This window comes from Miniopterus natalensis, chromosome 10 (assembly GCF_054644295.1).
Source record: "Miniopterus natalensis isolate mMinNat1 chromosome 10, mMinNat1.hap1, whole genome shotgun sequence".
NCBI lineage: Eukaryota > Metazoa > Chordata > Mammalia > Chiroptera > Miniopteridae > Miniopterus > Miniopterus natalensis.
In genome coordinates, this window is record NC_142090.1 from 1,850,031 (window position 1) to 1,867,552 (window position 17,522).

Sequence of the window (17,522 nt, forward strand, 5' to 3'; positions counted from 1 at the left end):
TGCCACCTTGCAGTGTTGTGCACCCTGCAGGGACCCTCACAGGGACCCTGCCCTGTGTCATAGGCCACATTGCAGTTCCGTGCATCCTGCGGGGACCCTCGCAAGGACCCTGTCCTGTGTCACAGGCCACCTCGCAGTCTTGTGCATCCTGCAGGGAACCTGTCCTGTGTCACAGGCCACCTTGCAGTTCCCTGCGTCCTGCAGGGACCCTTGCACACAACCCGTTCTGTGTCGCAGGCTGTCCGGGAGCGGAAGCGCTGTGTCACTGCCCACTGGCTCAACACCGTGCTGAAAAGGAAGAAGATGCTGCCCCCCCACCGCGCCCTGCACTTCCCCGTGGCCTTCCCCCCGGGGGGCAAGCCCTGCTCCCAGCACGTAAGGCCAACGTCTGTCTTTCCCCTTCGGGGTCAGTCTTGGGCCCCGAGTCAGCGCCTCCCGCACGCAGGAGGTGTTCGCCTGATTCTTCGGAATCTGTGACACTGTTTGCAGTCCTGAGATAAGCCCAGGTCTTGCACCAGCAGGACTTGATCAGAGGTTGTGTGTCCTCTCTGGCCGTCGCTCAGAACGTGCCAGTGAGGGGAGAGGAGAACCGGCTAATACTCCACGCCCAGGTGCCCCCCACAGTGTCAGACAGAGAGGAAATGGACGTGTCCACAGAAAGCACCTGAAACGGAGAGAAAGAGCCCCTGCAGTAAGTTGCATTTTACTGTGTTTGTTCTTCTCCACTTAGATTATTTCTGTGACCGGATTTGTGGACGGTGACAGAGACGACCTGAAGCTAATGGCCTACCTGGCAGGTGCCAAATACACAGGCTACCTGTGCCGCAGCAACACGGTCCTCATCTGCAAAGAGTAAGTGTGGCTGTGAGGCCCGGGTCACCTCACACTCAGCGCGTGGCTCACGACGCGTGGCTCACGACGCGTGGCTCCCACACGGGCGTGGTTGGCTGCACAGCTCTGTGTCTCCAATAGATGACGGTTGTGTAGTGGGAACGTGAGTGTGGAAGTTGGAGCCTGTTATGAGAATGGCGGAGACGTTCATTATAACTTTTGCAGACATGGCCATCGGGCACTTGGAGATTAAGTTAGTGAGATGTGAGTTACGTGGGTGACAGGAACAAGGAAGATGTAGGGACAGTGGGTGGTGTCTCAGGATCCAGGGTGACCTTGAAGGGACACCTCCCGACCAGCCAGGGCTCCCCCTTAACTTTGTTGGGACGGCCTCGCCATTTCTGACAAATGAGAATATTTTTTACCAGTTTTTGTTGAAAATAAAGACACATTTGAATAGTAGACAACTCTAACATTTCATAGATGTGTTCTCTCCACCCAAAAAGGCCAACGGGTTTAAAGTATGAGAAAGCCAAAGAGTGGCGGATCCCCTGCGTGAACGCCCAGTGGCTCGGGGACATCTTGCTGGGGAACTTCGAGGCCCTGCGGCAGATCCAGTACAGCCGCTACACGGCCTTCAGTCTGCCCGACCCGTTTGCCCCGACCCAGCACCTCGTGATGAATCTCCTGGGTGAGCAGATGGCACTCAGAGCGACCCTGTGCCGCCCCTTTCTGCGTTCTCGCCGTGGTCTAGTCCTGCTTCCCGCCCGCTCCCCACACCTCCTGAGCCTTCCCGCCTGCCCCCCGCACGTCCCGCCTCCTTCCGTCCCGCACTTCCGGGCTCCCCTGTGGGACGGGAGGCCTCTGCTCTGACAGTGGTGCTGTGTCCCCAGTGTGACCTCGTGTGGGACGCGTGCAGTGGGCTGGACAGTGAGCGCTGTCCTGGGAGCACCCGCCCTCCCTCCCCGGACGGGAAGACTGTGGCTCAGTCACTGTCCTACATTCGTCCTCATGACCTGTCAGCGAGCCCCGTGCCTGGGGTCGCCACCCCAGAAACGCTCCCCCAGAGGCCTTCCTGTTTGAACGTGTGTCGTGGTAAAAGGACGTGTTTCTCTCTCTAGACGCGTGGAGAGTCCCGCTGAAGGTGTCTGCAGAGATGCTGTCGGTAGGTCACGTCGCCGCCCCGCTGGCTGCTGCTGGGGTACAAAGGGCATTCGGGATATTTGCCTTTAAACCCTCGGTAGCCTGTCGGCATGGCCAGTGTAGGAGGCTGCGTCCCGACCTGTCATGAGCGTGCAGTGTCCCCCTGCTGTCCGAGCGGGTGGTGCTGGGGAGAGCGCGGTGGCTCAGGGTGGGGGTGGGAGGGGACACCCATCCGGCTCTGCTGGGCCCGTGGCCGCGCCGTGGGAGCCAGCGCAGCCCTAGACACCCAGCTTGCTCCAGGTGGCAGCGAGAACTGCAGGGCCTGGCCTCTGGCGACGACACGTTTTCCTCGCGTCCCAGTGGGTCCCGTCTCGAGGGCTCAGCTGTTGGTGGCCCTGTGCGTGCAGGGCGTCTGGCTCCCACCTGGGAGGTGCTGTGGGTGGAACAGTGGTGGGTTTTTCTCAGGCTGTTTCCCACGTGACCGTTTCAGTAATTCCTCACGGGGCCCCTCCCCGCGGGTTGGCCCCGTTTACGTTGCTGAGAGGCAGTGTCCTCGCTGTTGGTGGAAGTGGGATTTGAAGGTTGAGGTTACAGACGTGTTAGCAGGTGCCTCGCCCTGTGTCTTCACGATGGACTCCGTGTCCTGTCTGGTTTCCACTGTGTCCCATCAGCGGAGGGTTTGTGCTGTGTCACCCACTACCCGAGGACAGTACTGTCACCAGAACGACCAGGTGCCACCCAGGCCTGTTTTTCAGTGGTCGGTGCCCCGGCGTGATCAGAGCAGGGAGCCCGTGGCTGCTGGCCGCCGCCTCCTGCTGTGACCGCGTGCTCCCTGTGTCCTCTCGGCTTGTACTAGTCACTGACTTTAATAACACCGAGCAGCTCGGACAGGTCAGCAAAGCAGACGTTCTGATTCACGCAGACAAAGGAAAGGTTACGGAGGCTTTTATGGTGAAGCTGGAGACACGGTGGCCAGAGCTCCCCTCCCAGGCCTCGCCGCTTGTTCCGAGCTGGGTCAGGTCCGGGTTCGTCCCTGGCTAGAGGCTGAGTGGCTCAGGGCCAGGCTGCCGCTGCTGGCCCCTCGCCTGCTGCTGTCCCGCCGCCAGCGAGTGGGTTTGGACACTGAATCTGGCCTAGGGAAGCCGAGACTCGAGAGTCATTTTCTTGTAAGAAGGAGTCGGGTATTCCTGCGGATTCTGGAGAAGCCCGAGTCTGGGGCTGGAGGATCCGCGTCTCTCCCGTAGCCCGTGTGTGTGGGTGTCCAGGTCAGCGCGATGTTCAGGAAATGGAGCCTGTGGTCAGCTGAGGTGACCAGTAAGGTCGAGGGGCAGTCGCTTCAGATAGTAAATCAAAGTGTCGTTTGGAAGAAGCCTTGTGTTTGGGACATGAACACGGGTGGGCAGGGCAGTAGCCGAGGTCAGGGGCCACGTGTGGGGGACACCGTGCCGGGACCGGGGCCCCCTTCCCCGTGGCCCTGCTCAGTGGGCCAGGGACTGGCGGTTCCCGCATGTGGCCTGTCGGGAATGCTGCGGATCCGATTGCCCTGTGATGTCTGCGAACCCTCAGGGAACGGTTCTGGCTCAGGAAGACGGTTTGTATTTTTTAAGGGTGTAATTGCATGGAGTATGTTTTCCAAATTCCACATTGGGGTGCAAGAGGAGGTACTTGAAATGAAAATGGGAAATTTCTGAGGAGCAATAGGAGGTGACAGGATTTAGGTTCTCGGAGTCGCTTGCTGCTGGCTCGTGGTGTTTGTGCTGCATCCCGGGCTGCCGCCAACTGTGACGGGGGGGTACCCTTGGTGATGAGTGTGGGGGAGCCTGTCCTTAGAGGTGAGTGTGGGGGAGCCTGTCCTTAGAGGTGAGTGTGGGGGAGCCTGTCCTTAGAGGTGAGTGTGGGGGAGCCTGTCCTTAGAGGTGAGTGTGGGGGAGCCTGTCCTTAGAGGTGAGTGTGGGGGAGCCTGTCCTTAGAGATGATTGTGGGGGAGTCTGTCCTTAGAGGTGAGTGTGGGGGAGCCTGTCCTTAGAGATGATTGTGGGGGAGCCTGTCCTTAGAGATGAGTGTGGGGGAGTCTGTCCTTAGAGATGAGTGTGGGGGAGCCTGTCCTTAGAGGTGAGTGTGGGGGAGCCTGTCCTTAGAGGTGAGTGTGGGGGAGCCTGTCCTTAGAGATGAGTGTGGGGGAGTCTGTCCTTAGAGATGAGTGTGGGGGAGCCTGTCCTTAGAGGTGAGTGTGGGGGAGCCTGTCCTTAGAGATGAGTGTGGGGGAGTCTGTCCTTAGAGATGATTGTGGGGGAGTCTGTCCTTAGAGGTGAGTGTGGGGGAGCCTGTCCTTAGAGATGATTGTGGGGGAGCCTGTCCTTAGAGATGAGTGTGGGGGAGTCTGTCCTTAGAGATGAGTGTGGGGGAGCCTGTCCTTAGAGGTGAGTGTGGGGGAGCCTGTCCTTAGAGGTGAGTGTGGGGGAGCCTGTCCTTAGAGATGAGTGTGGGGGAGTCTGTCCTTAGAGATGAGTGTGGGGGAGCCTGTCCTTAGAGGTGAGTGTGGGGGAGCCTGTCCTTAGAGATGAGTGTGGGGGAGTCTGTCCTTAGAGATGAGTGTGGGGGAGCCTGTCCTTAGAGGTGAGTGTGGGGGAGCCTGTCCTTAGAGGTGAGTGTGGGGGAGCCTGTCCTTAGAGGTGAGTGTGGGGGAGCCTGTCCTTAGATGTGAGGTCTTTGCCTGATTGGCACAGGTTTCTTGGAGCCCCTGCATTACTGGGGAGTCATTGAAGTGAACCCTGTTTCAGTTCCAGGCTGTAAGACCACCCCCCAAACCGAAGCAGAACGAAGTCTCGAGCGTCCAGCCCTGTTCCAAGAGAGCCAGGTATGGGCCGCCCCTCACTCTGGGCTGTCACAGGTACTGGGGGCTCCTGGTGTTTTCGGGGTGCTAGGGTTTAAGAGGTCTTCTTGCTGCCTCACAACCCGCCTGTGATATTTCTCACTTTATTGCCGGAGGTAGATGGTAAATAGGCTGTTTTTTTTTTTCTTTCTTATTAAAAACCCCCAATTGAATCTTTTCTTTAAGCAGCTCCCTTCCAGCACCCCGGGTGCGGTGGAACCCAACCCTGGGCACCCGGGGGGTTGGGGGGCGGGAGACAGTCACGTGCTGCGTGGTGGGTGGCAGGACGGGGGGGACAGCAGGGCGGCGCCCTCAGCGAGGGCGGGTCCTCAGGCGCAGCAGGGGTGGGCCCCAGGCAGGGGGTCGCCTCCGCGACTGTAGAAAACTCTGCTTCCAGACCGTCCCCGGGGTGCACAGCTTAACCGCTTGGCTGCCTGCCCTGTCAGTTTCTCGCCTTCTCTCCCTGCTCAGCGTCCCTCTCCCCTCCCACAGCCACACGGCGTGTGAGTCACGGAGTTTTGTAGTAGAACGTGAATTACATGGTTATATTTTTAAGACTGTCATCAAAATGCTACGAATAAACTTGTGTGTTTTTTTGCCTAGACTGTCTCAATTGAATATAAGCTAAAAATGGGATTTGAAAAATTTAAGGAAATTAAAAGGCTGTGGTTTAAAGTGTGTGCCTGGGTCCCAGCCTGTTTGTGCTGCTGGTGTCGGGGTGGGCGGGGGCCGGGCCAGCCTGTTGGGGGCACCCGCTCTAGCTGACTCCCCTGGGCAGGGTCCACGGGACACCGGCGGGTGGGGCCAGCCTGAGTGGTCACCTTCTCTTTAAAGCCAATTAAGAAGAAAAGTTAGTTGGGACGGGGGGGCAGGGGACCCGTGGGCAGAGGCGGCTCCGTGAGCCGTGGGGGCCGGTCCTGCCCTGCGGTGGGTCCTGTGGCGGGAGGACGGGCGGGTAGCTCCCGGCTGTCCGTGAGGAAAACCACGCAGCTGAAGGGGATCCTGCAGGTAAACAACGAAGCCCGAAGCCCGCATCTGCTCTGTTCTCTCTGTAGGATTGAAGACATCCCGCCGCCCACGAAGAAGCTAGCGCCGGAGCTGGCGCCTGCCGTGCTGTTCACGGGCTTCGAGCCTGCGCAGGTCCAGCAGTACGTCAAGGTGACCGTGCGCCTTGTCCCCTGCGCCGCTGTGCTGGCCCGTCCTGTCTGCCTGCTGAGAAGCATTTGCAGGAGTTGGGAGTGAGCGGTGGTTACACGGCCCGGCCCCCCCAGGCCCTCGCGCTCCCCTCGGGGGAAGTGGGCTGGGTGAGACCACAGCCGCTCGCCCGGTCACGGCTGCCGAGGCCACTTCCGTAAAGACGCCCGTCCCGGTGAGAGGGACAGTCCTCCCCGGCCCCTGCTCGGGACCCCCGTCGACTCACGGGTAGTTTCCTGGTCGGGGCCAGGTGGGGGCTGTGTGTTTTTACAAAATTTCACATGAACTCTCTGAGATACCTGCATGAGGGCTGTGGGGCCACGGTTTTCATGGTTTTCGTGGGGGGCTGGCTGGAGTCCAAGCTGACCTGCGTTGTGTTCATGCATTTCACTTGTCATTGTTTTTAAGGAAAAGAAACAATTGTAAATGCTACCATTATGAATTTAGTATAATTTGTTTTTTTACTTTTAAAATTCAGTGCAGTTATTGAGACCTTTTTGTTGTTAATCCTGCCCTGAGGATATTTTTTTCATTGATTTTTTTTTAGAGAGAGGGGAGGGGAAGAAGTGGGGAGAGAGAAACATGCCTTGGTTGCCTCCCGCACTTGCTCTGACTGGGGTCGGGAATAAAACCTGCAACCCAGGGGCCTGCCCTTGACCGGAATCGAACCTGAGACCCTTCTGTGCGCAGCCAACGCTCTAACCACTGAGTCCCACTGGCCAGTGCAAGAGACCGTTTTTCATGTTTGTGTCTTGGCAATTTTCATGCCATCGTTTTAAAAATAGAGCCTGTGGGTTAACTGCCCCCTGACCACGTGGCTCAGCTTAGACCCTCTGGGTGCGCTCACCTCTCCCCTCGGACGAGTGGCCATGGTGTCGGCGCCGGTGGAGAATTTGCGTCTGACCCTGATCTGTGTGAAACTGGTCAGAACTGCCCTGTCGATCCCGCCTTTCACCCTCCTGCGGTGCTGTGGGCTGGGCTTGACCGGCTGTCCGTGCTCTGTGGCTGAGAACTGGACGCGTGTGCTCTGGGCCTCGGCCTGTGGGCTTGGCTCACTCCCGTCTCTGTGTCTCGTCACCTACAGAAGCTCTACATTCTCGGCGGCGACATTGCCGAGTCCGCACACAAGTGCACGCATCTCATCGCCAGCAAGGTGACGCGCACGGTCAAGTTCCTGACGGCCGTGTCCGTGGTGCGGCACATCGTGACGCCCGAGTGGCTGGACGAGAGCCTCAAGTGCCAGAAGTTCATTGGTGAGCAGGAATGTCGGTGTCTTCGCGTTGATGACAAACGACTTTTAAGTTTCTGTCCTGAATTCATCTCCATTTTCATCCCACCAAACATCTCGACTTTATTTTTCAGTGTCGGTTTCTCCATCTTCCACATTGAGCTCTTCCTGGGGGTCCCTCCGCAGGTCTCCGGAAGGCGGCTCGCCTCCGTCTGCGCCCTGGGAGCTCACACTTAAGCTGCCTCACGTGTGCTCCGCTCACCTGCCCACAGGCCTTTCTGTCTGTCCAACTCTTCGTGTTTATCTCTCCTGTGCTTACACATTCCTGTCTGCTCCCACCTTAGGGTCTGTGGTTGGCTGGAGGGTTGATTTCGTGTTTCTCTAGTTGCTAAACTTCAGCATTTCTTTGTGATCTGGTGGCTCTTGCCCAGGGGGAGCAGACTAGCCTACGAGCTAAGAATAGTTTTCACATTTTAAAGAATTGTTTTAAAACATTGATGTTCAACCGGTGTGCCGCTAGCGTTTTTAAAACATGCAACACCTGACTAGTCAGGGGCACTGAGCTCTTCTCCTTTAGATCGTCAGATAAAAAAATGACAGCAGCCAACATCACAGGAGCCGCCTGGTGTGAAGGCCCCGTCTTGAGCCATAAACTTACAGGTCATGTAACAGCTGCATCTCACTGCTCACGCCGCATAGTGAGGCTGCGTCTGATTAGTTAATTCTGGTACCAGAAATCCTTATACACAAGTACAGGCACCTGAGTTTTTAAAAAGTCGCTTTAGAGCTAAAAGGGGTAGGTAATTACTATTTTTTTTTTTTTGTAAATCAATCAAAATGATAGCTTTTGTCAGATCAGCAAAAAATTATATCGTTTTTGGTGTGCTGCAGAATTTTAGCAATTGTTTTATGTGCCATGAGATGAAAAGGGTTGAAAATCGCTGTTTTGAAAGACGAGGAAGGGGAGGGCATGTGGCAGAAACGACGTGGCCCGTGTGTCCTGGATTTGTGTCCGGCTGTCCCCAGTGTGCCCACCCGGGGTCCAGGCCCTTCCCTGTCACGTGCCTTTGATGAGTGTATTTGTTGCCGGTGTTGAGCTCAGTGCGATGCTGTTGGTTATTGTGGGAGGAAGGCATGAGACGTGTTCATCAGAAGATGGACATTTGTGATCTTTAACTCGGCTGCTTCTTAAAGTGTTATTGTGAAAACTGAAATCCAGTCAATTAAAAAGTCTCAGAAGTCTTCAAAATTTGGTAAAACTATCCTTTATAAATTACTACATACTTCCACGTACTTAAAAGGAATGCTTTTGGAAAATCGATACCATTTAACTAATTGAATCTAGTGTCCTTCGGGTCACGTGGCCATTTCACAGCAGGCGGTCAGGCTGGGTTTGGAGCTTGTCACCGGGGCCGGGGCTCTTTCCCTGGGTCTGAGGGTGCGAAGGGAGGAGCATTGAGGAGGTGGGGACTGATTCCGGCGAGGGCATGTCTGTCTGTCTGTCTTGGATCTGTACACGGAACGCTGCAGGTGGGACATGACACCCAGAGGCGGGCAGGTGCCCAGTGGCCGGGCCTCCCTGCCGTCTGCCCTGAGCCGCGCTCCCCTGTTTTCCAGACGAGCAGAGCTACCTCCTCCGGGACGCCGAGGCCGAGGTGCTTTTCTCCTTCAGCCTGGAGGAGTCCTTGAAACGGGCGCACATCTCTCCGCTCTTCAAGGTGACAGAGGGAAAACCATTGAGTCTGCATGGACGGGACTGTGCTCGGTGGGAGTGTGCGACCGTGTGGCCGGCCTCCTGGCCGCGCGTCCAGGGTGTGGCCATGGCTGATGTGGAGAAACAGACCCGCTGGGGACGGCCCCTGTGACGGGCCTGGGGTCGGGGCGTCTCGAGTCACCCGGCCGGCAGGAGGCCCGTCAGTGGCTCTTTCTGCTTTAACAGTTAATAGTGTTGCCGTTAAACGTGCTGTCAGCTGGAGCAGGAGCCCTGTGAAAACACTACCTGGGTGTGTGCCTGAGCAATCCAGGCTAATGACATTTAAGTATTTGATAAATGGGATCCTAAAACGGTTTGGAAGGTTTTGGTCTGAGTGGCTGAGTAAACGGGGGAAGATGCCTGGCTTTCACTCGGTGAGGAGGCAGAGACGTGCAGAGGGCTCGGCGGGAGTGAGTCGAGATGCGTCGTCCCCGAAACAGTCCGATTTTTCTAAACGCTTGGTTCCTTTCTTCCCAGCGAGTAGTTTAAACAAAGCAGAATATTGTGGCTCAGGTAGGAGCAGGGCCTTAGGAAAGCGAGTCTCCACCCGCTGGTGACGCCGGGCGCAGGGCCCGGCCTGTGTGATGGTCGCGTGAGGCGCGGTGCTCATCAGGGTCACAGGAACCGAGGAAAATGGCCTTGCAGGTGCCACACGGCCGGTCACTCAGGGCGTGGGCTCTGGTCACTTCCCCGCCCGGCTGGGAGCTGCCGTGGCCGCGCCTGAGCCCCTGTCCCCCGGCCGTGGGGAGGCGGCCGCGCTGTCCCGGAGGCGGGAGCCCGGGCTTCGCTCCGCGGTCGGCGCCGAGCGTGTCCCGCGTCCTCCTTTCCAGGCGAAGTATTTCTACATCACGCCCGGGATCTGCCCCAGCCTGGCCACCATGAAGGCGATCGTGGAGTGCGCGGGCGGCAAGGTGCTGGCCAAGCCGCCGTCCTTCCGCAAGCTGCTGGAGCACCGGCAGGACAAGGTGTGTGCGGGGGGCCCGCCCCTGGCCCGCGGGCCAACCCCGCGCCGACACCGTCTCTCCCCGCAGAGCCTGTCGGAGATCGTGCTCATCTCCTGCGAGAACGACCTGCACCTGTGCCGGGACTACTTCGCCCGCGGCCTAGGTAGGGGGGGGCCCAGGGCCCAGGTGGGGGCCCAGGTGGGGGGCCAGGTAGGGATCCCAGGTGGGGGCCCAGGTGGGGGATCCCAGGTAGGGCCCAGGTGGGGGATCCCAGGTGGGGGCCCAGGTAGGGGCCCAGGTAGGGATCCCAGGTGGGGGCCCAGGTAGGGATCCCAGGTGGGGGCCCAGGTGGGGGCCCGGGTGGGGGATCCCAGGTAGGGATCCCAGGTAGGGGCCCAGGTAGGGATCCCAGGTGGGGGCCCAGGTGGGGGATCCCAGGTAGGGATCCCAGGTAGGGGCCCAGGTAGGGATCCCAGGTGGGGGCCCAGGTGGGGGATCCCAGGTAGGGATCCCAGGTAGGGGCCCAGGTAGGGATCCCAGGTGGGGGCCCAGGTGGGGGATCCCAGGTAGGGATCCCAGGTAGGGGCCCAGGTAGGGATCCCAGGTAGGGCCCAGGTGGGGGATCCCAGGTAGGGATCCCAGGTCGGGGCCCAGGTGGGGGCCCAGGTCGGGGCCCAGGTAGGGGCCCAGGTGGGGGCCCAGGTCGCGGGGAGCGGCGAGGCGGGCGGGCTCGGGCCCCACTCACCGCCCTGCCCCCGCAGACGTGCACAGCGCGGAGTTCGTGCTCACGGGCGTGCTCACGCAGACGCTGGACTACGAGTCATATCCTTCGGGCGGGGGTGGGTGCCCGCGCGCCCTGTGCGCCTCCCTGCCGGGCTCCCGGGCGCAGGTCCCTGTGGGTGGGGGCATCGCTTCCAGAAGACTGGCCTTAGAAGCGATATGGGGGCTTGGCGGCGACAGCTCGGGCCTTTTCCATCCCTGTGGCCTGAACGCAGCCTGAAGCCCTGTGCCCGGTGGGTGGTGCAGGTGGGGGCGGGGGGTCAGTCACCTGCCCGGTGGGTGGTGCAGGTGGGGGCGGGGGGGTCAGTCACCCGCACAGCTTCTCCCCCCCCCAGGTGCGCGCAGGCGGGCGAGCCCCGGGTGTGGGAGGGAGTCTGTCCCCTGCCGGCCGAGCAGCAGGCGGGTGAGACGGGAGGAAGGGCCGTCTCGGGAGGCTTTTTGCACCGTGTGGAAGCCTTTTCCTCAGCAGCCTACATATAAATTCAACTGACCGTGTCCGCGGGGCCGGCGCCGCCAGGATCTGCACCCGTGGGGCCCGGCCGCCGCCTCCGCCTCGTTTTCCAGCCGCCGCCGGGCCGCGCGGAGTCGGGGAACAGGACAGTTACTCTGCATCCTTTGAAGATGTGTGATCTTACCGAGGAACATAAATTATGTTTTGTATTAAGTGACTTTTACGAGACCCGTCAAGGTTTTGCGGCTCCTGTGCCAGGTTTTTAGGTGTTTCTCGCCTGGTGGAGCCCGAGCTAGGAGTGAGGGGTGTAAATAGGACCCGCCTCTAAATTATGGATTTGAAGACGAGAAGTGTTTTGTACTTGGATTGTTTTTATTCCAAATACGCTGTCCTTTTATATTGAATTCTGCCCACATTTTAAGTAAATGTACTTTTGATCTTTACTTAGAACTGAGTGCTCCATCTTTTTGCATAATGTACATGATTGCCACCAAGCAGGATCAGTTTTAAGTAATTTCAAGGCAAAATATTTTCTAGGAACTTTCCTCCTGGGGAATAATTTCTGGGAGGGACATTCAAAGTAATAGGCAGTCACTGCCCCCAGCCCCCGCGGCAGAACCGCGCCCTCCGGACCGGCCGCCTCCTATGGCCCAGAGCCTCCGGCGCAGAGCTGGCCCAGGACCCGCACTGCGCTCCTCCAGTGGGCCACCGATGCGAGTAGATTCAAGACCAGACGGGGTCAGAGTGGCTCTCGCCTCCCCGTGGTCACGGGTGTGTCCCTGAAACTCTGGATTGTCTTCCTAACATAATTTCCAAAACATCCACTTTGAAACACTGGTGACCTTTGTGATCTGCGCAGGAGCTGATTCTCATTGCACAGCCCCCGCAACGTGACTCGGACACGTTCCCCGGGGCACACGCATGAGAAATTGTTAACAGGACGAGCCCCACGCCTGGGAACCATCAGTGTGCTTGTGGGGCTGTGGTGTTGGGCAGAGTCCGCACCTCGTTCCTTCAGGTGTCTCCCCCAACGGGGGACGATGCAGGACCACATGGAGTCACCTCCACAAATGGCAAGGAACCTGCCACACATTCTGTTTGAAAGGGGGGGATGGTTCCCTCCCTGTTCTCCATCCCCTGCCTGGCCCGGGAGCTGTGGGGATTTCCTGGGAGAAGTTACCTGTTGGGCTCTTGAAAATTCGCCCAATGACAATTTCGTTCAGGGCCACCACCTGCTGGTCTTACCTGCATTTTAACAAACAGCCTCAAAATACGTCTCCTTTTAAGCTCCTCCTTTTGTTAATCCTTGCTGACTTTCTCCATTGGTGTTTTTGTTTTTTTTAGAGTGGAAGGGAGGAGGAAGCACACACACACACACACACACACACACACACATCCATTGGTTGCCTCCCGCACACATCCCTACCTGATCCAGGGGTCGAACCTGCAACTCAGGCGTATGTGGGGTCTGCCCTTGACCGGGAATCAAACCAATGACCCTTCGGTGCTCTGGCTGACGCTCTAACCACGAGGCAACAGGGTCCTGGGCTGTTTGAGCCTTTGAAAGTCTCCCCTGTTGTGTATAAAAAGGAACAAAGTTATTTTCTGAGTCTGGCTACAATAGTATCAGATTGAGCAGTTCACAGCTAAATTGCTCATTTTAACAGCTCTTGGAAATTAGCAACAGTTGCTTTGGGAATCCCTGAAGCTCAGGAAACCAAGCAGCCTCTGGAATAATCCTGGCAGCCAGGTAGCTCCTGACTCGATGCTGCCACCTGCTGGCTGGTCGGCCTCACAGGTCCACCTGTTGCCCAGGCCCAGCCGGGACTCAGCGCCTCTGATTGTCTTCTTGCGGTAGCTTGTCAGCCTAAGAAACATCCACACCTGCAGAGAATTGTTAATAAGAGTTTGAGTTTATCTTTATTTTGAAGATAAAGCGGGGGTCATAGTAAACAAAGGTGAGATGAAAAGTTCTGCCATCATGGGACCAGTTGCAAAGGAGTGTGCAGATTTGTGGCCCAGGGTTGCATCCAGTGCTGGCAGCATTGCATGATTCTCCAGTGTGTTTGTAAAGGAGAAAAAAAAACTTAAAAATTATACCCCCTCCCTCCCCGACCTGCAAAAAAAGTTTATTTGAGCCAAACTGACAACACATAAAGCATGCCCGGGAGCAGAGGGAGCAAGAACGCAGGTGCTCCTGAGAATAAAAGTTACATCATTTCTTGTATGCATCTGAGATGAAAGAGGAAACAGGAAGATTACTGGAAGGTGGGAGGAAGCAGGGAGGGGAGGCATTACAGGACAGTTAAGTTTACAGCTCCCCTGGGGGTGCGCGTGCCTCCCAGGGTATTACTTCTGGCATTTCTAGATGCACAGAAACAATGGACAGGCCTTGCTTGAGGCAAAGACAGACCTTTTACTCATGAAGTTGCAGGCCTGGGGCGCTCCTGCCCCAGTAGGAGTTTAATGACCAGATCACCCTGTGAAATTACCTTCCCTTTTTCATCCATAAGCTTCAGCCCCAGGTGGCGGAGGCTGCTGGCATGAGACGGAGAGCTGGGTGGGCGCCGCCTGCAGGTGACACCCAGTGTCCCAGCGGTGCATTCACGCCCGGCCTGACCTGGATGCAGCTGTGAGCCTCCGGGACCGCTGCCCTCAGCCCTGTGGCCCCCTCTGTCTGCCCTTCACTAGAGCCCTGTCCTTTGAAGCTGCACCAGTGTCACCTCCGTGCACCGGGAGCCAGGGGTGTCCTAACTTCCCTCCCCAGGCTCCCTTACGCTGCCTCCGGCCCTGTCCCGGCACCTGCCCTGGTTGGGGAACCGGCTGCACAGGCCCAGAGCTTGTCGTCTGCTGCCCTCTGCTGGTGGCGTAAAGAGCAGCCAGGAACTCTGGGGCCAAAACTGGGCCAGGACCCTCCAGCCCACCTCCCGCCGGGGCGGCTGAGACCCTGCTCTGGCCCCGCTCGGGGCCCCACCTTGCTGTGCGGGGCCAGGCTCTCCGCCGCGGCCCTGACCCGCGCCAGGTCAAGTACAAGCTGAACTGAGTGAACTTCAGAAACAGCAGGTGGGCCGGACAGCACCGCCTAACTTGTCAGCTGGTTCCAATCACTCCCGGGCACTTTCATTCCCTACGGTGCAACCAGAAGGCACAGCAAAATCCCACAGCGGGAGGGACGCGGGGCTACAGGAAATGTCTCCGCCCTCAAAGGGCCCGGCAGGTGGCAGACTCGGGCGAAACAGGGACCTCGCAGCGGCCTGGTCATAAACCCTTCCCTGGGCAGGTCGTGGGAGGCAGTCCCACCCCAGGCATGTAAGGTCCCTCCCAACAGGGTTACCTTTGCTTGAGCCAGCCCTGCACCGAGGTTAACACACCTTTGAAATAAACCGTGAGACTCCGGGGAGAGCACAGCGTCATCCCGTTAACTGTCCTGTGGTCCAACCCCGCCCTGCCTCCTCCCACCTCCGTGTGACTTCCTAACAGCCCTCCCTCATTCCAAATGCAGAAGAGAAACTGCAAACTTATTTCCTGAGATCCGAGATCTTGTTCCCGGGCATTGCCGTCAGTGTGGCTCAAATAAACTTTAAAAAAAAGATTGTATCGATTGATTTGAGAGAGAGAGAGAAACATGGACTCGTTGCTGCACTTACTGATGCGTCCGTTGGTTGATCCTTGTGTGTGCCCTGGCTGGGATCCAACCTGCAACCTTGGTGCATCGGGACGACGCTCTGACCCACGGAGCCACTTGGAGTCTGGCCGCCGGAGCCGTCAAATCAGCGTCAGCTGGCGGCTCAGATCCAATGACCTGATCTTGGCCGCCTCTCCGGCTTGTTAAGCTGAATTTTGCAATTTTGCTAAAATTAGCCTCCAGCTGGACAGACAGGAGGAAACTGCCTGGGGTCGGGGGCAGCTGGGTACTGCCCCTCGCTGCCCTGGCCCCGTGCTGAGGCCCGTCAGGGACCCACAGACATATCTCCACTCGCGGGACAGGAGTTTTCACCCCAGCGGGAAACCCCCAGGTCTTAGGACCCGACCCAGGGATCTGTGGGACTGACAGGCCTCTCCGACAGGTGCCCCTGCTGTGCAGGGGCTCAGGTGGCTCAGCTCCTGAGCTCAGACTCACCTGCCGCCCCCCCCCCCCCCGCTTCTGCTCCTGCTCCCCTACCAGAGGCTCCACAGCGGCGGGCGGGGGCCCAGGCATGGGCATGAGTGCCCTTCACACACGGAACACCCCGCACACCCCTCCCTCCCGCCCACCCTGCGGGTCAAGGCTGCTAACGGTTTTCTTTTGGACACAGCGCCCAGGTGCTCACAGAGGTCCAGCCCCGTGGGTGACTCCTCAGAGGAGCATCTCACTCAGAGTGACCGCTCCGACTTGCAGAGAATGAGGGTTTTTCCGTGTGAAGGCTGCTAATCCGCTGATGTCATCCGGGCCACGGAACTCCAACCGTCGTGGTCAGAGGCGGCGTTTGGAGGCGTGGCCGGGTGCGTTTCTCTACCCATCCGTGAATTTGCCGTGTCTCTATATGAACACACCAGAGATATTTATGTGAAAAAAGCCGTCTTGCCCATGAAGAAGTGTGGCCGTGCCCGGCCGGGCGTGGCTCAGTGGTTAAAGCGTCGACCTAGGATCCAGGTGATCAGGGTTCGATTCCCGGTCAGGGCACATGCCCGGGTTGTGGGCTGCAGCCGATCAATGACTCTCATCATTGATGTTTCTATCTCTCTCTCCCTCTCCTTTCCTCTCTCTAAAATCAATAAAGATATATTTAAAAAAAAGAAAAAAAGAAGTGTGGCCGTGAGAGCCGGGTGCAGCAACGAGAGCGGGTGTCCCAGGTGTCCCGGCTTCCTCAGGCTTTGGGTAGAAGTGGGGTCTCTTGAATGGCATGATCTTCATTTAGGACGACCCCCTTCTGAGAGCGTCTCCCGCGGCGCCCGGGAGTCACGGCCCAGCACAGACACCGGGCTCAGTACTTCCTGGGCCTAGCCGCCCTCGGTGCCTGCCACCCAGACACGTGGGGGCCCCTCCCTTAGGAGCCTTTCTCCACCCGGCTACAGCCACGGTGTCCGCCAGGGCACAGGCGTGGCCCCTGCGCTGCCAGGTGGCCCCAGACCCCCTGGAGGGATCACGGCAGTGACAGTGCCACCTGGTGCCCGCTGAGCTGGGGAGCCGGCCCCTGCCGCCCACCTGTTTCCCCGCCTCTGCGCCCCCGGGAGGGAGCCGCTCGCCTCTCCAGGCCCCGGGCAGGAGGCCCCTCCCCGCTCTCCCGTCAGAACGAACCCACCAGCAAAGCCCAAACCAGCCCCCGGCCCGTCATTCAAACGCACGGTGGTCACACCAGGCCGCTGGCCACCGGACGTGGGTGAGCTCCGCGGGGCCCAGGTGGAGCCCCTCAGGGCGCGGCTCGGCTCGGCTCGGCGGGGCCGCTCTCCCCCGCCTGGCCCCTGGTTTCCTGGTCTCCACGTCCTGGGCTGCGGTGGGTTAAATGCGCTGACTGTGTGACCATGACGCGTGTTACTCCACCTTTGAGGCTCAAAGCCGTGCCCGGGACAGCGAGCGCCCACTGAGGAGTTATTAATAGAGTAACGTATTAACTTTAGGCTGAATGGACACCCAGTCACCTGCCTTTTGCCCAGCCGTTACTATTATTAACATAGTAATATTACATTAATTTGGGGGTGAGTGGACACCCCGGCACAGACACCTGGTTGTCCTGCATAACCAGCTCTGACAACAGCAGTCACGGTGCCAGTGAGGGGGCAGCGCCCTGGGGGAGCCACTGGCTTTGCTACTGGCATCTGGTAAACGGAGGGCGGTGAGCTGCGGGGCACCCTACAGTGCATGGGACAGCCCCCCAAAAAGAGGTAGCCTCCCAGGGGCCAGAGAGGAGCGCTGCTGTAGGCTGAGGGGAAAGTAACATGTCCACGCGTGGGAGTGTCAGTAAGCACATGCCTGTGCGTGCATGTGTATGTGTACGTGCGTGCACGTGTCCCCCTGCATGCATGTGTATGTGTATGTGTGTGCACGTGTCCCCATGCATGCGTGTGTATGTGTACATGTCCCCATGCGTGCACGTGTATGTGTACATGTGTGTGCACGTGTCCCCCATGTGTGCATGTGTCAGTGTGTCCACGTGCGTTACTGTGACTGCGTCCATGTGTGCATGTGTGTGAGTGTGCACGTGTGTGCGTGTGAGTACAACAGGCAGGCGTGGGGCATGTGCAGGCCGGCCTGTGCAGGGGCACTAATGAGATATATTTGCCAATATTAGGGGCTGGGGGTTGCGGGCGCTACAGGTTTTGTGTAAGGGGTTTGGGCCCTGGCCCGC

At 58.5% G+C, this 17,522-nt stretch overlaps 1 protein-coding gene across 1 annotated transcript in view; it reads left to right on the forward strand.

Annotated features, from left to right (window-relative positions):
* PAXIP1 (PAX interacting protein 1) overlaps positions 1 to 11,639 on the forward strand; it is a 28,165-nt gene extending 16,526 nt beyond the window's left edge. The window contains exons 10-21 of the mRNA XM_087820907.1: positions 238 to 375; positions 731 to 852; positions 1,338 to 1,522; positions 1,953 to 1,996; positions 4,761 to 4,831; positions 5,902 to 6,004; positions 7,125 to 7,293; positions 8,886 to 8,986; positions 9,852 to 9,986; positions 10,053 to 10,128; positions 10,727 to 10,786; positions 11,219 to 11,639. Of these exons, the coding sequence (XP_087677033.1) occupies positions 238 to 375; positions 731 to 852; positions 1,338 to 1,522; positions 1,953 to 1,996; positions 4,761 to 4,831; positions 5,902 to 6,004; positions 7,125 to 7,293; positions 8,886 to 8,986; positions 9,852 to 9,986; positions 10,053 to 10,128; positions 10,727 to 10,786; positions 11,219 to 11,235 (1,221 nt within the window). The 3' untranslated portion in view covers positions 11,236 to 11,639. The remainder of the gene's footprint in view (positions 1 to 237; positions 376 to 730; positions 853 to 1,337; positions 1,523 to 1,952; positions 1,997 to 4,760; positions 4,832 to 5,901; positions 6,005 to 7,124; positions 7,294 to 8,885; positions 8,987 to 9,851; positions 9,987 to 10,052; positions 10,129 to 10,726; positions 10,787 to 11,218) is intronic.
* The last annotated feature ends 5,883 nt before the right edge of the window (positions 11,640 to 17,522 follow it).